General features: G+C 44.0%; 1 protein-coding gene and 1 long non-coding RNA gene across 5 annotated transcripts in view; one reads left to right on the forward strand and one right to left on the reverse strand.

The window, feature by feature from the left end:
- EFEMP1 (EGF containing fibulin extracellular matrix protein 1) overlaps positions 1-2,321 on the forward strand; it is a 51,414-nt gene extending 49,093 nt beyond the window's left edge. Inside the window, exon 11 of the mRNA XM_061356824.1 lies at positions 1,090-2,321. Within this exon, the coding sequence (XP_061212808.1) occupies positions 1,090-1,248 (159 nt within the window). The 3' untranslated portion in view covers positions 1,249-2,321. The remainder of the gene's footprint in view (positions 1-1,089) is intronic.
- The window catches only part of LOC133214132 (uncharacterized), a 129,788-nt gene that overhangs the window by 107,809 nt on the left and 2,416 nt on the right, over positions 1-19,563 (reverse strand). The window lies entirely within an intron of this gene.

Consider the following 19,563-nt stretch of genomic DNA (forward strand, 5'->3'; position numbering starts at 1 on the left):
TGATATAAGTCTCAAAAGTATACCAAGAGATGACATTGCCTATTTATGCCATGTTTCCCCAAGATAGGAATATGGAATTACTCACCGATATCTTACTTGTGGTATAACCTGTAACCCAGTGCTTTTCCATGGATTTACTATACATCAAGCCCCCATACCTCACCCCCTTAAAAAAAGAACAAGATATCACCAGCTCTAGTTTTGGGTTAGATCTCAATCTAGCCTTTAAACTGACTGTCAGACTAACAATTCCAACCTTCTGTTGCCACCCAACAAGAAGTCACAGGCCTTAAATAAGGAAGCGTGTGTTTATTCCTGGCAAGGGACCGTGGTAAACAAAGGCTTACTTGGAAGTTATTCCTATTGTTGTACTAAAACTTGGAGCTGGGTCTGGGATACAGCAGATGGATTGGATTCAGTTTGATATGTAGTAAGTGAGGGGAGAGATGGAGTTTACCCTTTTACTACCACCTGTAAATGACGAAGCTGGTTAACAGACTGGCAGCGTGCCACAGGCAAGGCCTGTCAGTGTTCCCCAGCAGCACTGTCCCAAGCTAGGAAAAGAGCTTTGGAGCAGTACAAGATAGGGATGGCAACAGGCACACCGGTTGCAAGAATTCCCAGTGTTTACAAGAGGAGCATGACTTCTAGAGCGTGAGCATTGAGACAGACTTAGTTTCTCTCCACTGAACAAGCTATGTCCCTGTTAAAGACATTAGGTCTCTCTTGGTTTACTTATTCTCTCTCTGTTTTAAAAGCTGATAGATGGGGCTAAGAAATAAAGACCATCCTGGGATAGATTACCAATTCCCATGTCCTTGAGGAGAGTCAGCATAACCAGGAACAGATTTTGCAGTGCAGTTTATTCCTCTGAGCCCTGGTCAGGTAAAGCTTTCCCTGCAGCAAAGCCAGGTGTGAGATTAGTCATGGCTGTTTCAAAACGTTAAAAGAATACTTGCATTGTGTATCTCTGTGCTGAGACAGAGCATTTTTACAGTGTAGTAACACCCCAGCCCTCTCCTGATGCAACAGGGGACTCGTTTTAGGTTGGACTGAATTAAACCGAGTGGTTTTTTGTTGTTCTTTCAGCAAACAAGCGCCGTGAGTGCAATGCTTGTACTGGTGAAATCACTCTCAGGACCAAGAGAACACATTGTGGACCTGGAGATGTTAACAGTCAACAGCTTGAATTATCGTACCAGCTCGGTGTTAAGATTAACAATAATAGTGGGACCTTATGCATTTTAGTGGTTTTCAATAACCCTTCACTGGCACTTAAAGCAGCCAAAGAATATTCTCTTAAAGAAAGCACTTACTATTTTATTTATAGAGTTTGCTCTCTTGGTTTTATTTTCAAGATTTGTTTAGTAAGTTGATACCTGTAATCCACACATTACACCTGTAATTCAAAATTAGTAGATGTGTTCCATAGTATAACATGGGCATTGTCACTTTCTGTATAAAGATTTAAATCTTTTTTATTACCTTTCTTGGACTAGATACATACTCTGCTTTTGTATGAGACCTGTATGTTCATACTCTCCTGTAAAGCTTCACACCCCCTCCCTAGGCAAATAGGTCATGCAGTTAAAAGGTGATCTTCTGTGTTGTTCTGATTTTAAACCCTAATGCAGCTACACTGACAATCTCAACAAGAATAAATGATATAGTATGACTGATACACAAAGAATGGTTATCTGATAAGCTAAAATGTATTTCTTCTTTTTAACTACTTTGTAACAAAAGCTAACAGTCAATAAAAACCTCTTTCTGTAGACATTTATGTGCTATCACAGTTGGTTTTTCTAATCTGGTTTGGAGGTGACATGGTGAGAAATGTTTGGCATCGGGTTTTTCTATGCAGATTGTGCTAACCATACCATGGAATAACATTCTGCTCCCTCCAAGATAAATAGACCATAGGAAGAAAACTCCAACAAGGAAAGAAACTCCAAATGGAAAAATCACCGCACAAGGCACGTGTGTCTGTACTTTCTCCTGAGAACACTGTTGGTAGTTACTGGTTAGAGGGACACAGCGTTTGCAGACAGAAGTTAACATGCTACTTTCTCCAGAAATATTATGTTTTATACTAAGAATTGAGTGCATTTGCTTAGTAAGTTATATCATTGTCAGGCACTCGGTCCTATTCCTGCTCTTACAACTCAGATGTATCATGTACAGTGTTCATAAAGTTTATGTCTAATTCAAGAACTAATAACACCTTTTGTAATATGTCAAATCTTATTTCTTGTTTAAAAATGTACTAGTTATTCCTGTGATGTACAAAATTTTTAATAAAGATCTCTTACCATATTGAATTCGCCCTTTTTTCTTGGTAGTTTATAAGTACATTAGAGGGGTGAATTGGCAGCTACTGGGGAAGCCAGCAAAGACCCATTGAGTTCTGCAGAGTCAGCAGGACCCAGATGCTGGTCCCCACAGTGTTAGTTAATGGAAGACTAAAAACACAATTCTGTTGTAGAAGGACAAAGGCATTTCCTACTGAGTTTTAGTTTTACTGACATTAGAAGAGGATAAATACACAACATTCACACATTGCTACTTAGTTGCTGATTTACAGGAAGAAGCCTCTTTTCTACTTAAAATTCATTTTCTATAGAATTTATTTGTGAATAGCATATGCATTAAACACAAAACCGTGCATGATACACACAAAAATCTGTGGGTGCAGACCCACAGATTCATACAGAGTATGTCAATCACCCTCAGTGATCGCTTTCAAAGGATGTGCCCAAAGCAGAAAGCTTGGCTGGAGGACTTGGCACCCAGAGGTCCTGCAACAAGACAGCCAAGATTTGCTGCAGTGTATAACTTAGAACAGGCCACAACCGCTCTGGTTTAGGGTGACACATCCCCCACGCTCAGACAAATTGCAGAGCAAGACCCCATTATCCAATGATCATTCCTTCAGGCACTCATTTGCGGCTTTAAACAAATACTTCTTCTGCCAGAAGGGACAGAGCACATGGGTGTAACATAGGCCAAAAAGCAGTGCTGGCTCTGGGTCACATTTGCTTTGCCTAGGGCCCCGGAGCTGTGGGGTGAGACCCCAGGTAGCCTTCACCCCCTTGCAGAGAGGAGCTCAGCAATGCAAACCCAGTTGCTTTGCAGAGGGATTTAACTGGCGTTTTCTGTGGTGAAAACTCTGTGATACAGAGAATTTGGCTTGTAGGAAGCTCCTTCCTCTCCCCAGAGGGATTCCTCCCCATTCATCATCGTTACAAATCTGCTCGGTTTGAAAGGCAACTCCTCACCCCGCACATCTACTAAGCAAAACGCCTCCAACCTCCTCCTCCCTGCAGTTCTTGTGGCAAGCAGGGAGGTTGTCAACTAACATTTTCTCCCTGTGTAATCTGTCCTCACAGAGGAGCAGTGCCTCAAGCATCCCCTTCACTCCCCAGCATCAGCACTCTTCTTTTACACTGACTTTCAATTCCCCAAACTGTGTCATTCAGCTTTTCCCATTCCAAGAAACCATCAATTTTGTTGTTTCTAGGTTTAAAATGGGCAATTTTCTCTTGATAGGCACCCGGTGGCTTTGCTTCCTTCAGTTCCAGGACCTGCAGAGCACCAGGCTGGTCCCTGTAGTGAACTAAGCAGCCAACCATCCCCAAGCTGCCAGACTCTGCCTTAAGGAGTTATGCTACATTCATGCTTTGCCAGTATTTATACCAGTTATGTCACCAGCACTTTTACATCTATGCTTAACTGACAATCACCCAAAATTGATCAGTCTACATATATAAAAATAACATAGTTAAGGTTGGAAAGGACCTTAAGATCGTCAAGTTCCAACCCCACTGCCATGGGCAGGGACACCTCGCTCTAAACCATATCACCCAAGGCCTCGTCCAACCTGGTCTTGAACACTGCCAGGGATGGAGCATTCACGACCTCCCTGGGCAACCCATTCCAGTGCCTCACCACCCTCACAGGAAAGAATTTCCTCCTTAGATCCAATCTAAACTTCCCCTGTTGAAGTTTTAACCTGTTACCCCTTGTCCTATCACTACAGTCCCTAATGAAGAGTCCCTCCCCAGCATCCCTATAGGCCCCCTTCAGACACTGGAACTGCTCTGAGGTCTCCACACAGCTTCTCTTCTCCAGGCTGAACAGCCCCAACTTTCTCAGCCTGTCTTCATACAAGAGGTGCTCCAGTCCCCTGATCATTCTCGTGGCCTCCTCTGGACTTGTTCCAACAGTTCCATGTCCTTTTTATGTTGAGGACACCAGAAGTGCACACAATGCTCCAGGTGAGGTCTCATGAGAGCAGAAAAAAGGGGCAGGATCACCTCCTTCGACCTGCTGGTCACTCCTTTTGATGCAGCCCAGGATACAGTTGCTTTCTGGGCTGCAAGTGCACACTGCTGGCTCATGCTCATTTTCTCATCGACCATCTATATACTTATAAAACAGCATGAACAGCAGAGGTAATTTAGCTTGTACATGTGCCCAAGCCATATTCCGCTCACTCATTCCTCTACATCTCATCATGCTCATAGACTTGGCTCAACCCATTCACACACTGCCCTGCCAATTACCCCTCTCGCTATCTGCTTGCAATATTCATGTCTATATAAGACCACTTACAGCCCAAACCAGCTAAATCAGAGCTTATCACACAGCTCAGAAGCACAGATCCAGCCACTTGCCACTATGGTGCTATGGGTTGGTAGAGACCTAAAGGCAGTTGCTGGGTGTGGGCACCACTCTCTGCACATGTCTTTAAATCATGGTGCTTTTATGGAAGCGGGGATCTGAAATAACAGCAGCCCCTCCAAAGCAAAACACAAGCAGGCAAGCAGAGCAAGCCAGGCACTGCAGCACAAGTTGGAAGGGGGTGGCTGGTATTGTTTTGGATAAGGGTGCGGTATGTGATCCAATAAGAGTGTCCAAGAGAATCCCATAATCACAATGAGAAGATGGTTCAGAGCCTGAACAAGGAGCTTTTGTACATCACACCATGCCAGAAAACCTGCACGTTGTTAGGAGGAAAACCCACAGGTTCATCCCATTCTCCAGGAAAGCAGGACTTAATGTTCCTTGCAAAGGATATGGAGCTGCAGCAAACATGCAACAAGAGTTTGAATAGCTCCTTGGGTTAAAGGGAACACTGAAACCCCAAGAAATCATATGAAAGCAAAGCGTTTCACTGTATCCTACTGGCATGACCACCATCGATAACACTCTCCAGGAAAGATTCCCATATAAATCTCTGTCACTGTTGGAGCAGAATCTAAGCTAGGCTCACATGCAAAGTTTAGTATCTTCTGAGAAATAAAAAACAGGGAGAGAAAAAAAAAAGTAAAAATAAAAATAGAACTTTGAGTAAACAGAACTTAAGGAAATAGAAATGCACTTCCCCGAGACCACCTGAACAGAGTGCAGTGGGATTATTTTGTTTGGAAGGCTCACAAATGCAAGTTTATTGTTGAATCCCGTTTCCATGGCTGCAAAGAGTTGCTTGTGTTTTGACCGATCATCCGTGTTCCTAACTTTATAACTCTCCTATTAAAATATAGAACAGCTGCTGCCCCACTCAGCTGTCCGGCACATGGAGCCCACCAGGGACAAAGCCCACTGTTAACAGGGAGAATGATTCTTAACGCCCTCACATTTCTAAACCTCACCATCATCCCAGAGAAATGGCACATTTCCACACTTCCCAGCTGGGGGAACACCTGCGTAATGCACAACTGAACTGTGCTGCATCTGGTACCAAACCCAGTTTGATTTCATCTGGCCAGCAGAAAAAGTTATCAGCCCCAGCAAACAGAAACAGGGCAGAGGGAGCTGTGTTTCATATCTGGGGAAAAGCAGATGTGTAGTTAAGATGTTTATACTGCAAACATTTCTGTATATATTAGGAGGAAAGAGAGCTGTTTAATAAAACAGAGTTGGTTTACAGTTGCCAAAGCAAATTTGAAGGACAGTACAACAGCTTTTGTCATTTCTGCATGGGAAAAAATACAGCCTGACTTTACACTGACATAGCGCATGTACATTGGACAAGTAATTCTATTTTTTCTCAAGTAAAAGGTTTTCTTAACTCTTTTTAAAGCCTCCCATTTACTGTGTGTACTTGCTCAGCAGAAAATGCTGCAAACACTGTGTCACAACAACATGAGAAAGTATTATTAAAGGCTTCCCCCCATTTATTCTCTGGTATCTCAGCAAACACCTTGCTACTGAATGAAGGGCTGTGTGGCCAAGGCACAGCAATGCTTCCTGGAGATCACAATACTGGACTTAGGTGAGCTCCAGGTTTCTAAGAATCATGGAATGGTTTGTGTTGGAAGGGACCTTAAAGCTCCTCCAGCTCCAATCCCTGCCACGGGCAGGGACCCCTTCCACTGGAGCAGCTTGCTCCAAGCCCCTGTGTCCAACCTGGCCTTGAGCACTGCCAGGGATGGGGCAGCCACAGCTCCTCTGGGCACCCTGTGCCAGCGCCTCAGCACCCTCACAGGGAAGAGCTTCTGCCTAAGAGCTCAGCTCAGTCTCCCCTCGGGCAGGTTCAAGCCATTCCCCTTGGCCTGTCCCTACAGGCCCTTGTCCCAAGCCCCTCTCCAGGTTTCCTGCAGCCCCTTTAGGCACTGGAGCTGCTCTCAGGTCTCCCCTTCAGGAGCCTTCTCTTCTCCAGGCTGCCCCAGCCCAGCTCTCTCAGCCTGGCTCCAGAGCAGAGCTGCTCCAGCCCTCGCAGCATCTCTGTGGGCTCCTCTGGGCTCACTCAAGCAGGTCCAGGTTTGGTTTGTAACCAGTCACACAGTCCCAGTGTGTGCTGTTTCTGCTCTTCCTTGAGAGGCTATTTCACTTCTGATCCAGAATCCGAGCAGCCCCAGAAGCTACCTCTGTGCTCTGCATCTCTGCTCCCTCCCAGAAATACATCTGGATAATTAATATTTTTAATTTTCATATTTCTGACATCTGTACATCACCACACACTATGTATCTACCCAATCAGGGGAAGCATTGCTCCTAACATGCTTCAGATCAGATCTTTGATAGCGAAAGGTGCAGCTCTCAAAGACTTCAGCAGCTCCTGCCCTGCAAACACACACTGGGGCGTACTCATTGCACAGCTTTAATGAAATACCTATTTGTTTTCTCTCCACCCCACCCCAGAAGATACCCCCTAAAGCCTCTGCAGTTCTGGTCTGTAAGCTCACTATGCAAAGGCATGTTCCATTCCCATACACTCATGCAAGCATACAGAGAGGCTCTCACATTAAGCAGCCCGCCAGCTGGGGTGACAAAAGTAACATATTTATACTGTTCAACTCTGAAACCACAACTATGAAAAGCCACAGAGGCACCTCAAGGTCTAAACCCTGCCGATGCCACTCCAGAGACATCTGAACCTGTGACTGCCTCCTCTTGAGGGTCACATTTTCTTCTTGCACTTGGAGTGTTTCTGGAGTATCTACGTGCAATATATAGGAATGTTTCCTATACAGAATATATACAACAAACACCCAAGTGGGAAGTCAAAAGAGCGGAATTCTTTCAGGCGGCATGGAAACTAGGAAAACAAACAGATTTTGGAAGCTTGGAGCACGGGCTGCAGAGGGGGAAGCCAACATACCAAAACAGCAGGGTAAAAGGCATTATTAAAATCAATAAGTCATCCTCGGAGAAGCTGGGGTTGTATACGAATGAGGAAAATAGAAATGTTCCTGAGATCTGGGAGGTCACACGTAAAAGCAAACAAGGGAGGCCAAAAGGAGCGACTTGCAAATGCCTGGACCAGCAAATCAAACCTCCTCTAATCACAGCAGAAGCAACCTCCCTGGAGGCTCGTGAGGCCAAGGAGTGACCCACACATCACAGGAATGGGCAAAAAAGTTAATGCCATGGCAGGAAAATGAAATGAAGCTTTCTATCATGTTCCTGGAGGAGGAATTTGGCAATACCACTGTGCCAGAGGTGTTCTTACAAGCAATGTACCAAAGGACCTGCCTCCAAGTAAGAAATGGATAGAAGAGGAGAAACAGCAGATTTTACTAATGACATCCAGTTGTTCAGGTAAAGACGAGCATCCTCTGCCTTTACATGCTCTGAATATTGAGCCAAAGTGCCAAATAAAACCAAAGTGGATAAATGCAAAGTAATGAACATAGGAGGGAAGTTACCCCAGCTTTATTTGAACAGCAAAAGCCTCTAGATTGACCAGCACCTCTTGAAATAGTATCAAAGTCATGACAGACCATTCAGAGGAAACCACAGCTCCAGAAAGCTATTCCAGAATCAGGAATAACTGGGATGTAGCAGGGAATGATGCTGAACATTTACACAGTCATACAAGTCCACTACGTCTTAAGCACAGCATGCAGTTTGGGTCCTGTTTCCTCAACCCCTTCTTAGGGCAGGATGCTGGGGATGACAAAGCTCAGATCAGCCTGAAAAAGAACTGCACGAACTCAGATCCATTAAATGTGTGGATGTTCTGAGCAGCAGCTCTTTCTCTGGCACCTGCAGGCACAGGGGAAGCATTTTGATGCTACATCCATCATTTGCATTAGTAATGTTCTTGTGTGGCTGGTGTATTCAGCCCATGGTGACCAACCATTGCACCCAGCACAGAGGTGGCCATAAAGCCATTAAAGCAAATTGAGTAGCAAATGTTTACAACAGAAATCAACTTCAAGGGAAGAAAACTTAATTTCTGCCCAGTTTAAAGGCACTGCCTGAGGGAAGGAACCAGATCATTGCTAACAGTGGTGTTTCTAGGAGAGCCGTTTCTGGACACACCTATTAGACATCAATTGATCCTTGAAGTGATTTGAAGTCTGAGGCTGAAGTTTGTGTTTGCTGCTTTCTCTTCCCCAGTGAACCAGTTTCCAGTCAATTCTGCAATGCACGGACAGCCTAAAGACTACTCCCAACACCGAGCAAGGCTGTTTTGCTTCACAAGAGCCTTGAGCACAGGCAGAGGTGGAAAGGCAGTGGAAAACATGAAGCAACATGCTGCAAGGCCAGTGATTTTGTACTAGAAACCAAATCACAAGGATCAAAACAGTAACATGAAACTTCAACGGGGTCAGAAGATTTCTGCCTTTCCTGAAGAGGGAAGACACAAATTATACAGTGAATATGTCCAATAAAGTGCTAAAATTTCATGGACAATCAGGCAGTAAGTTCTTCTAACGTATCACAGAAGGCCACAGTTTATTCTGTTCTCTGCAAACATGGAGCAGATCAAGCTGACATATGCTCACGTCCTATTGTAAGCCAGGCCTGTGCATCACTATCCCCACTAGTGCTGGGAAACAGACTGAAACCACAGTGAAACCCTTGCAAAAGCATCACATTTTGAGAATCCAGTCTGTCTCTAGGCAAACTGGCTCTGGTTCAGCTTCCCACTTCCATCTGGAAGCTTCCCCTCTCCAACCACCTTTTTTTCCCATTGATATACATCAGAGGCATCACTGGTGTTAAAATTCCCACCATACAGGTTGAAAGCTGCTCAGTTCCACCACAAGCATTCTGCAGGAATATGTTTCCTTGCTCAGTTTAAGAATCTCTTTTCCCCCACCACTTGTGGAGTGGGCAGAAATTAAGAGGCCACAGTGACACTTGTGAAGCTTCAACACATGCTTTGCATAAAGGCTGCTTGCATACAAATGTAAAGAAAAGCTTCATTCACATCATGACCATCAAGGTTGAAATTAAAGCTTCCCTAAAAGATCATGCACACATACACATTACAGACGTATGGTACATACATGCAGTGCTGATATGTAAAGAAACAAGGATCCAGCCAGTACCAACATCCTGCTTAAATACACCTGCCTGTGATGTACCAACATAACCACAACATGTCTATAAGCTGGCAGCTTGTTGGCACACCCTTCTCCTATCCGATTCAGCAGCTAAGTCACTATTCACCTTGACATCATTTGATGCTTGTACCTAGGCCGAAATCCCTAAACCAGGTTATTGTCAATGTTAAGTCCAGTAGCTTGGTGTGTATTTCTCTTCCTCTACTATGGGAGATGGCATCAGCTCTAACCAGCTTAAGGAAAACACACCATACACATGTATCATTTCCATATTCTGGTTTTAAGCTCTATTTAACTCTATTATTGAGTTCCCAAGATATTCAGTCTGAGCACCAAGTGCTCAAGGCACATTTTGGAGGGGCTGGAACACCCTGGGCCCACTCTCACCCATCTTTAACTTGCCTCCTCAATAGGCTTTGAGACACATTTGCCTGCAGCCATTTCTACCTGAATCCAACCCTTCCACTGCTGTGACAGTGCTGCAGGGATATTTTTCTTCTCTGGATGACCACATATTTCTCCACCTTTGGGATTACCCAAATTTGCACACACTCAGGCACTTGGGGTCAAGGCTTTTGCTCGCCTTGCTCTTGACCACCATCACCCAAGCAGAAACCACTGTGCTGGGCGGAAATACTATCTAGATGTTTAGAAAGATCAGCCTGACTCTGAAAATGAGACGGCGCTTTCAAGCAGTGTAGGATATGTGGTAACAGTGGGGTGCTTTCTCACACCACAGGCCCCCAAATCCCCTTGCTCAGCTATGCAACCTGGGCTATTTCAACAGCTGTCCTCAGCAGATGCTTCCTGAGGTTGCCTGGAGTCTCAAAAAGGATGTAAAATATTTGTAGTAATTCCCTGAACAAACCCAAGAGGCTTCCTCGAAGCAGAGTCCTCAGCTCTGTTGACTTGTGTTTTTAAAAGGTAATATAAATTCCACTTACGCTGGTTTGTTTTGATGTTGAAAATTGGTCTCCATAGACATGGTTGAAATCATGCCCTGAAGCGCTGAGGCTGGAGCCAACAACCACACAGGCCTTCGCCAGGACAGAGCTGAGGAGGCTTTAAAGGTGTAAATGCCATCCTTGCCTGTCACAGAGGGACTGGGAGGGTGCAGGGGAGACCAGGCAGGGACAGGGTGCCCCACCACAGGGGGAAAAGCCACAGCAGTGGCCATGCAGACACTGGGAGAAGTCTATAGGGATCCCCTCTATGTTATCCCCCAACCCAAAGCCTCATCTCACTGCTCACATATTTCCTTCAGAAAGGGGCAAAAAGCCCTAGAGAGCCCATAGGAAGCCTAAAAACTATATTTGTATATATGTCACATATATATGTATGTATGTGCCATAACCCTGCAGAGGCTCCCTCTTCTAGGGACCATGGTGGTGTTTGCCAAGCAGAAACAGCAATAAAAAGAAATAAGGGTGAGACAAGCAGGGGGAATATATGGAGAAAGGACAAGTCGAGGGTTTTATATGGAAATTTATATCGAGAGTAACATTCCTGTCTAACACAAGCATTTTAATACTTCCGGATGCAAGCCTCAAGCCAAAATCCAGTGAGGTCTGATGTTACGATAGTGTTTAAGTTCAGGGATGCTGAACGTTTTGCAAGAGCTACAGGTTTTCTCAGTGCCAAAACCCATCCAGAAGAACAACAAAAAAGCTTTTAATTCTCCCCCAAATAACCCCACCGCAATGTCCCAGCATGAAGCAATCACAAAGCAGAAATGAGTCCTGAGGCACCAAACCGCCCAAGTTGATGTGAATATTGGGACGCGCAGACCACTGTGAAACCTGCCTGCCCCATCCTGATCCCAGGGGAGTGAAAATAGAGACAAAAAGCAAGAATAACCTGTATTTGAGACAAAAAGCAAAGAATAACTTGTATTTGAGAAAAAGTATGATTTTCATTAGACTCTTTTCTTCCCTCTTCCAGTTCTAAGGCTGCTGCTGCCTGCTTCCACCCCCCCAGGGGCACTGCTACAGCCTCCCTGGCACCCCAAAGCCCAGGCAGGAAGCAGCCATGGGGGATTTTCCCTGAAAGCCCAGTTCAGTGCTGAACAAAGCTCAGGATTACCCTGCTGAGGGCAATCTCAGGCTGAGCTCAAACCAGGAGCCACATTCCCCAGGTCAGCAACGCAGCGAGCGTGAGCTCACGCGAGCGATAAACTGTTGGGAACAGCTTGTCCCAGAGACGCTGCTGCTCCTCACTGCTGCCAAGGCCCATTTCTGCTTGGTTTATGTACCATGCCAATTCCTCCCAAATAAGATTAAGCTGCCTTGAGGCAATTTCAACTTACACAGCTGATATTTGGAGCATTTTCTGTGCTCTGCAGCTCTGCCGGCACAGTCCGTGCGCTGCCGCTTCCCCTCTTCACCTCGTGTCACCCTTGCAAAGGCATTAGGTCCCATTTAAGCGCTCACACACCTTTTGATTAGGCCCTTTTGCGACTTTGAAACATCAAAAGTAATTCAAGGGATTCAAGAAAATAATATTTCACTGAAGAGCAGAACTAAGGCATCAGTACCATGCAACTTGACTCTGCAGGGGCATCAATGGGATAGCAAAGTAGAGGACCTGTTTGCTTAAATATGGCCAAACTAATGAACAGTTCCCCTTTCCGAGACTGTTCTAGGTTCATTAAATCCCACTAGGTTATTACAAGGTTATAATATATCTTAGAAACAAACAAATGAGCTTTTAAGCCTAAAAAGCTTCATTTTAAGACCATCCTGGGTGGCTTCAAGTTAAAAAGGCAGATACCAAATGAAAAGAAAAACGCAATAATCCAAAAAGGCTCCAGATTCCTTACTTGTTTACTTATGTGACTGCACATGAATAATTCCAGTCTAGCACAGGCCTGTTTGGGTGCCAGATCTTGTTTGTAAGTCTGCTCAGTGAAAGGCAAAGGTACAGTTGAACTTGGACTCTATGCAAGTACCAGCCAGCCATTCGCTTCCATTGCTAACCAATTCTTCTGAAATTGGATTAGGTGTAAAGCTCAATCCCTGTAGTTGCTGCTGGGTACTGCTGTGAGGAACACAGTTATTAATACACAACTGCTTGGGCTCAAATCACAAATACAACTGCATTTTCTGGCCAGAACAGTAACTCTATTTGATGGAGATGTGTTTTTCTGCATTAAATCCAAGTTCTGTACTTACCAAGAAGACGGAAGATCTAAAGGGACATTTGTGTGCACAGTGACCACGAGCATCATGATTCAACTCAACAAAACACCAAGAAACTGGGCAGGTGCATCTCCAAAGCCAATGGTTAAGCCATTCAGATGAAGCATAGCTGTATAACAAAGTAAGTTATAAACAAGACTATGGAAAAACTGAGGAAAGAAACTTCCAAAGGGTTTGGCATCATTATTCTTAGTATTCTTAGCTGAATGCATTTTGCTTCAGTTCCAGTGTAGTCAGATATTCAAATACAACTTGAACACCATCTGTTTGCCATGATCCAGAGACAACAAAGATTGGAGAGCACAAATCATGAAGATGGCAACAGCTACACACAGTTTTTGCCTATACAATCAGTTTGTACCAAACCAGGTCCAGGATCCACAAGAAAGGCTGTTGTCTACCTGTAACACTGAAAAAGTTCCCTCTAAAAGCAGACGCATTTATAACAGAATCAGCACTAGATTGGTGCAAAGAATAGATCCACAAGGAAAAACATTTACAAGAATATCAACATAATCAATTCCTCCATGTGAAGAGTCCATGCTCAGGTCTCTGGACCAACACAGCAGAAAGCACTGGATTTACAGCAACTGGTAAGGAATAGTTTGCAAGACATCTGCATGTGAACCTGTGCTAGAGAGATCATTAGTTTACTCAATAACATCTCCAGTGTCTTCACTATGAAATATGAGTGCTGTTTCCTGCATTTGTGAAGCTCTCAGGCATCAAGATACCTGCTGAAGTACTTTTGGAAGGTTGGCAAACCAGGAACATTAAAACTCTGTATTCAGGACCTCCACTTCAGTAAATCAACAGAATACAATAGCCAATAAAAGCAAGAAAATCTAAAGCAAACTCTATTGCAGTAACCAATTTTAATGTTGTTAGTATGGTAAAGCTCATCACAACAAATCACAACTGAAACTTTCCTCCACAGTATTATTTAGGGCAGGTCTTGCTCCACCTAACTTGGACAATAGGAACAAGGTGCATGTTTTTGTGAAGTATAGGAAAATTTGCAGGGAACAGGAGGCTGAGGCAGCGTATCCATAAATCATCTCAATCTGGAGGCACAGCTGTGGTGCAAGGGTGTGCACTAACACTTCATTTTCCCTCTCACAAGCATTTGTGCTCCTAATTTTGCAGCCAAGACTTGCACATTTCCCTGAATATGAATAATTCTACACAAGGCTTTGCCCAGCATTGAGACCAAAGTCTACACTAGCCCAAACCAGCACAACCAGGCACAGAGGGTGCCCCATCCCATCCTTCTGCCATCAGCAACACAGTCAGGGGACACAGAGATGGACACCCAACAGTCCCCTCAGGCATTTTGGGATTGTAGTATGTGTCCTGCTGACCTATAAGGGTCAGGCTAGGAGGTGCTATCACCAGCTGCCTGGTCACAGAAGAGAAATCCCCTCCAGGAAGCATTAACTAACACCCAGGAAGAGGCAGGTATTGAACATAGACCCCAAGTTGTCACAAATATACCTTTAGCAGTATTTTACTGCAGTCCTCAAAAGCATAATCCCTCCTGCATGTAAGCAAGGCACAGGAGCCACTGGTGATCAGGGCCAGCCCTGGCCAGGGATCCCATTACAGAGGCCAACAATCCCCAAACCTTACAGATTCAGCCAAGAAATTCAGTTTTGTTCCAGCTCAGCCACTCAGGGTGAGATGCTCACAACCTCATGGAGGCTTTAAACCCTTCCCCAGGGGTGAGAACTCAGCCCTAGCCTCAAAACTGTGTGGCATGACAAGTCAAACTCCTTCACAGAGCACAAAGCAGGCATGAGAGGATTCTTTTCACCCTTAGGGGCCGCAAGTTCATTGGTGCCCATCAGCATCTTACACTGTTCTATGTAGAAACTGCTGTGCAAGTACAACTGGCCACATGCTAGTGCCAGGCAGGCATCAGCCTCAATATGGTATGCAGAGAGTGAAATAGCTCAAAAGAAGAGATTAAACTCAAGCAACTAAAATGCTGATTCTAGTGCATTTGAGAAACATTTTGCAGCCGTGCAATTAAAGCCTCTAACACAACACACACCCACAAAGGCAACATCAGAGGTACCCTGGTGGGGTTTTTAACATCTCCTTTTGCACACTTGGCCACAAAACCCAAAGCTTCAGTGTCACTGCCACAGAGAAACTAATGTGCATGAGTGATGGGAGTGGGTTACAGCAACAGGAGATAGGTCTACATGGCATGAGCTTTTGATACAGCAGACTAGAGGTTTTATTAGCAGACTTGTACAGCTAATACTGTCAAAAACACAAGTATCAGCCCAAAGCAGGTTCAGAAAGAAAATACAAGAGGTTTCCAGATGACAGCTTGTTTGTCGATCATGGCAGGGGCAGAATTACATCTGTGTATTTGACAAGTAGAAACTACCCAACAACTGCTTGGAATTGGAAAAAAATATATCATTGAGAGGATTAAGTAAACAAGAGTACATAGCTAACATGATACACCAGGTACTGCTGCCCTGAGTTTGTGTGTTTATACTTGCCTGGACGCCCACAATCATTTTAATATCTTGAAAACAGCAGTAACAATTAAAAAGCATTTAATAATAGGTGTGTTTTTCAGAAGTGGAGTGTAGTCTCTCAAGCCAAAGACAGTGATATAGATCACCTGCCCTGGAATAATACGTTGAGAGTTGTTAATAAAGAGCAGTCCAGTGACACAGAGTTAAAAATCACAGTGTAGCACTGAGAAGCTCCCGGCTTTCCTTTAGATGCTCTTTACACCCACTACACAAAGACTTACAAACAACTTACAAAGGTTACACTGGGAGTTTAGGATGCTTTTAGGACAAGGCAACACTTGAAATAAAGCTCACAGCCAAACACAGTATAAGTTAAAGGAGATAAACCAAAGGCTGAAGCAGAATCACTGGAGTGTTATCAGCTGTGGAGCAGATGCCATCACGAGCTGCTTCTACTGCTCTGACTTCTACAGCTGCTACTACACTATCAAAATGTTATATGTTGTTCTACACATTTCAGGTCCCAAAACACAGCTAACTATACTTAGTTTTAAATGGCAGATATCCTTATAACTATTATCATCACTATTCTTTTACTACTTCTACTAACAACACTGGTATTTTTCAAGCTAGCTGCAACTTGTGTAAGTAACCATATTAATTCCTTTACCAACCTTGCTTTCAACAGCACAGCAACGCGCAAGTATAACTACAGTAAGTGTTGATGGGATTTATAACTGGGTCCTGACTATAAATCATATTTTTTATCAGCCTTAGAAACCTTTTATTGCTTTTTTCATCCTTCATTTTAAAGCAGGGCCTATACCAAGGTGTAGCTCTTACTACATGCCCCAAAAGATAAAAGATATTATGTCTCCTAAGAAAAAGTAAAAATGAGAGTAAACATTTAGGGATTCCAAGGAGACATTTTTGAAAAAATAAGTGTATTTTGAGGCTATATTTGTGTTCATGGTAGAATTGGAAAGCCCAGTACAAAAGGCTTGACTGGCCCCATGGAAATCAATGACATTTGTCACAGCAGAGGATGGAGCCAATGCACTGGAAACAGATCAAGGGCATGGCACGGGCTGACAAAGTGCTCCATCATTAGCTCTTAATTTAAGCTTAGACCTCCTTTATAAGGCGAGTGGGTGAGAACAGCAAACAAACCCCATATCAATCACTACATCCCCACAGTTCTCAACTCCTATTTATAGTTTGACTTTGAAATTATAGGGGAAAAATGCAAACCAGCATGCCAACAGGGAACGAGAGGGAACAGATACAGCCCATAGGACTCCAAGCTGTAAGGCTGCTGCTTTATCTCAAGTGTGCTGTCCACCGCATACAGCACTGCTGCAAGTTCAGACTCCATCAATGTCCAGCTTTTGACGAAGCTGCAAAGACTCTTTCCTTGAGTTCCATAGAAAGCAAAAATAAAAAGGATTCAAAGGATTTCATGTCTATTTTAATCACTGACAAGCTGTAGGCAAGCCATCATTTCCTGCCTTCTTTCTGATTTTCACATTACATTCTCCTTCTCTGACACTACCAAGGCCTTTCCGCATGGCACCACCAGCACCTTTGAGGCTCCTGAGCTTTGCTCTGTTAGAGATGCCCTATTAATCACTGTCTTTATTTTCTTACTTGAAACTGCTTTTTAAAGTGAAATCACTAAGCTAAAAGAAAGTATGCCCAATGTGAAAGTCTAAATAATCATTAAATAGCTAATTCATAAGTCAGCTAAATCATCACAACCAGCGTTTCAACAAAGGATTCCAAGAGTTCGAAATGTACCTTTTTGATTGTCTTTGTGCCATCACCCGACACAACACAGATCAATCGTTTGGCCTTTCAATCACCCATCTTCACTCCATGATCCATTGCCAGCTTGAGCCATGTCATCAATCCTCATTGCTGCCTTCCTCCATCCCATCATCTTACTTACCTTTTACTCATCCATTTGGTTCACTAACCCTCAGCCTTTCTGAATTGTCTTACCCAAAAACAGGCAACGTCCTCACAGAGTGCTGCAGGACAGGCGCAGACCCCAAATTCACATCCACACTCCCAAGTGAGCAGTGTCCAAAAGGATGTCAATCAGGCAAATGCCTCCTCACATGATAGCAAGGGACAGCTCACGTTTCTCCCTAACAAAAAGAAGAAAGCAGTAAGGGAAAGACATCAGCCCTTAAAATTGTAATTCCTTTAAAATCTGTGAAGGATTGAAGGCAATAGTGAGTGCAGCCTCACTGGTTTGTGGGTTACCACACAGGAAAATCCCAGATTATATCAGGTTTTTAATTTTTAAATGCATAAAATACATATTTATTTCATTTTACATGCATTTTCTTTGCACTGCATGCTGGACCAGACTGCTACTTGCCCATCAAACAAAAACCTCCATTTCAGAAAACACCTTCCCAAAAGGATGCCCACCCTCAGTCTGTCACTGCCATTTGCTCAGTTTTCAGCCCTGGGCAAACAATTCAGGGCCTCAGGTTGTTTCAGAGCTATCTGTATCCTTGATATTTGTCATCATTCCTATCATAATCAGTTAAAATTAGACCTTTGGCTCTTCACAGCCAACAAATGTCTGCATGGCTTCACAGGTTTGTACAGAGAGGAGCCCTGAGCCATGTTCAGCCCTTGGATGGAACACTGGGGGAGAAGTTGCCAGAGTTCAAATCATTTTAACTTGGGCACACAAGAACTGAATCAACAGCAAACCAGCACACACATCTGGAAGCTCTGTGCATTGCACATGGGGTTCACTTGCATTTCTTTCTAAATCAACTGAAGATACAGGTCACAAGTCATTTGTCATGCTAGAAGTGGTGCTAATTCAGTTTTGAGAACAGGTATCTAAAAATCATCCCTATCAGGCAGTGTTTTTGCATTTATGTTAAACTCTGGCTGTTCTGTTAAGAATACAGCACTGAATGCTCAGAGGTCATGTAAATGCCTGAAAAAGCTTAAAATCACACCTTTAGGTCCTCCTTTTTAAACCAGTGGCTCTTCATCCACTCTTCACTCTGGCTGCCCAAAGGGGACACCACTGTCCCTTGTAAACGTTGTAGAATTCACCATTTGTGCAGATTTCCCCCTTCATTTCAAATAAAAGAATTGTTTTCTGTGCCAATCATTCATCCCTGCAAGTGAAAAATTACCCATGTTTCATTTGATCCCACTGAAGAGCCAAGCTGGGGGGTTGTGTGAAGGATTAGAGAGCGGTGTGATAACATGTAATGAAAAAACAAACTTCTTTTCTATGGTTCCACAAATATTCAGTCTATTTTCTGAAGTTTCCAAGCAGGCTGAGGAGGGGTTGTGTGGGCAGAAGCTGCACTCTGCAGGAATCGCCACAAAACAGCCCTAGCGTCGCTCGGACTGCACAAGAAGGGAATCCCTTGGTCAGCTCACCAGTGCCACCCTATGGCAAAAGATTAAATAGAGAGAGATGCACGAAATAACCCATTTTAGGGTCTTTTTCTGTGCAGGGAGCTCGCTGCAGATGTGCCCAGGGGTGTTATCAATTTCTTCAGTACGGAAAGGACAGGATGAGACCCCTCCAAGGGTCTTCCAAAAAGACTCCAGCAAAGGCACGCAGCACAAGGGACGGTCTCTGGGATGAAAATGGGATGCTTCACAGACTCTGGAGAAAACGTATTGTAACCCAGAGAACTGTTTAAAACCAGTAACTCTCACTGGAGATGCTCATCCCTCTGATTTTCTCCCAAAGCCAAAGATGAGTAAGTGACACATCCAAAGATAAGAGAAACTTTGTTGTCAGATGAGGTAACTTCTAAAGCCTTTTACTGAGCTTTGCAGGGCATTTTCTCAGCCAGGAGTTGGGAGAACAAGAAAATGGGACTTCTAAACATGAACAACAGTGCTGCCTGAGACCTCCAGGACCATTACTGCACTGCTTTGAGAGATGTTCTTCCTGCTTGCAGGCTTTTCTTTATTAAAAGACTTTTTCCCTCTATATTGTTCCTCCACCCTCACCAGCTGCTGCCTCAGCTAAAGGAAACCACTCTCCCACACTCATTTACACCTGGTAGTACT

The sequence above is a fragment of the Neopsephotus bourkii genome, unplaced genomic scaffold (assembly GCF_033783945.1).
Source record: "Neopsephotus bourkii isolate Nb327-2 ecotype Australia unplaced genomic scaffold, CSIRO-AGI_Nbou_v1 NB_873, whole genome shotgun sequence".
NCBI classification, from domain to species: Eukaryota; Metazoa; Chordata; class Aves; order Psittaciformes; family Psittacidae; genus Neopsephotus; species Neopsephotus bourkii.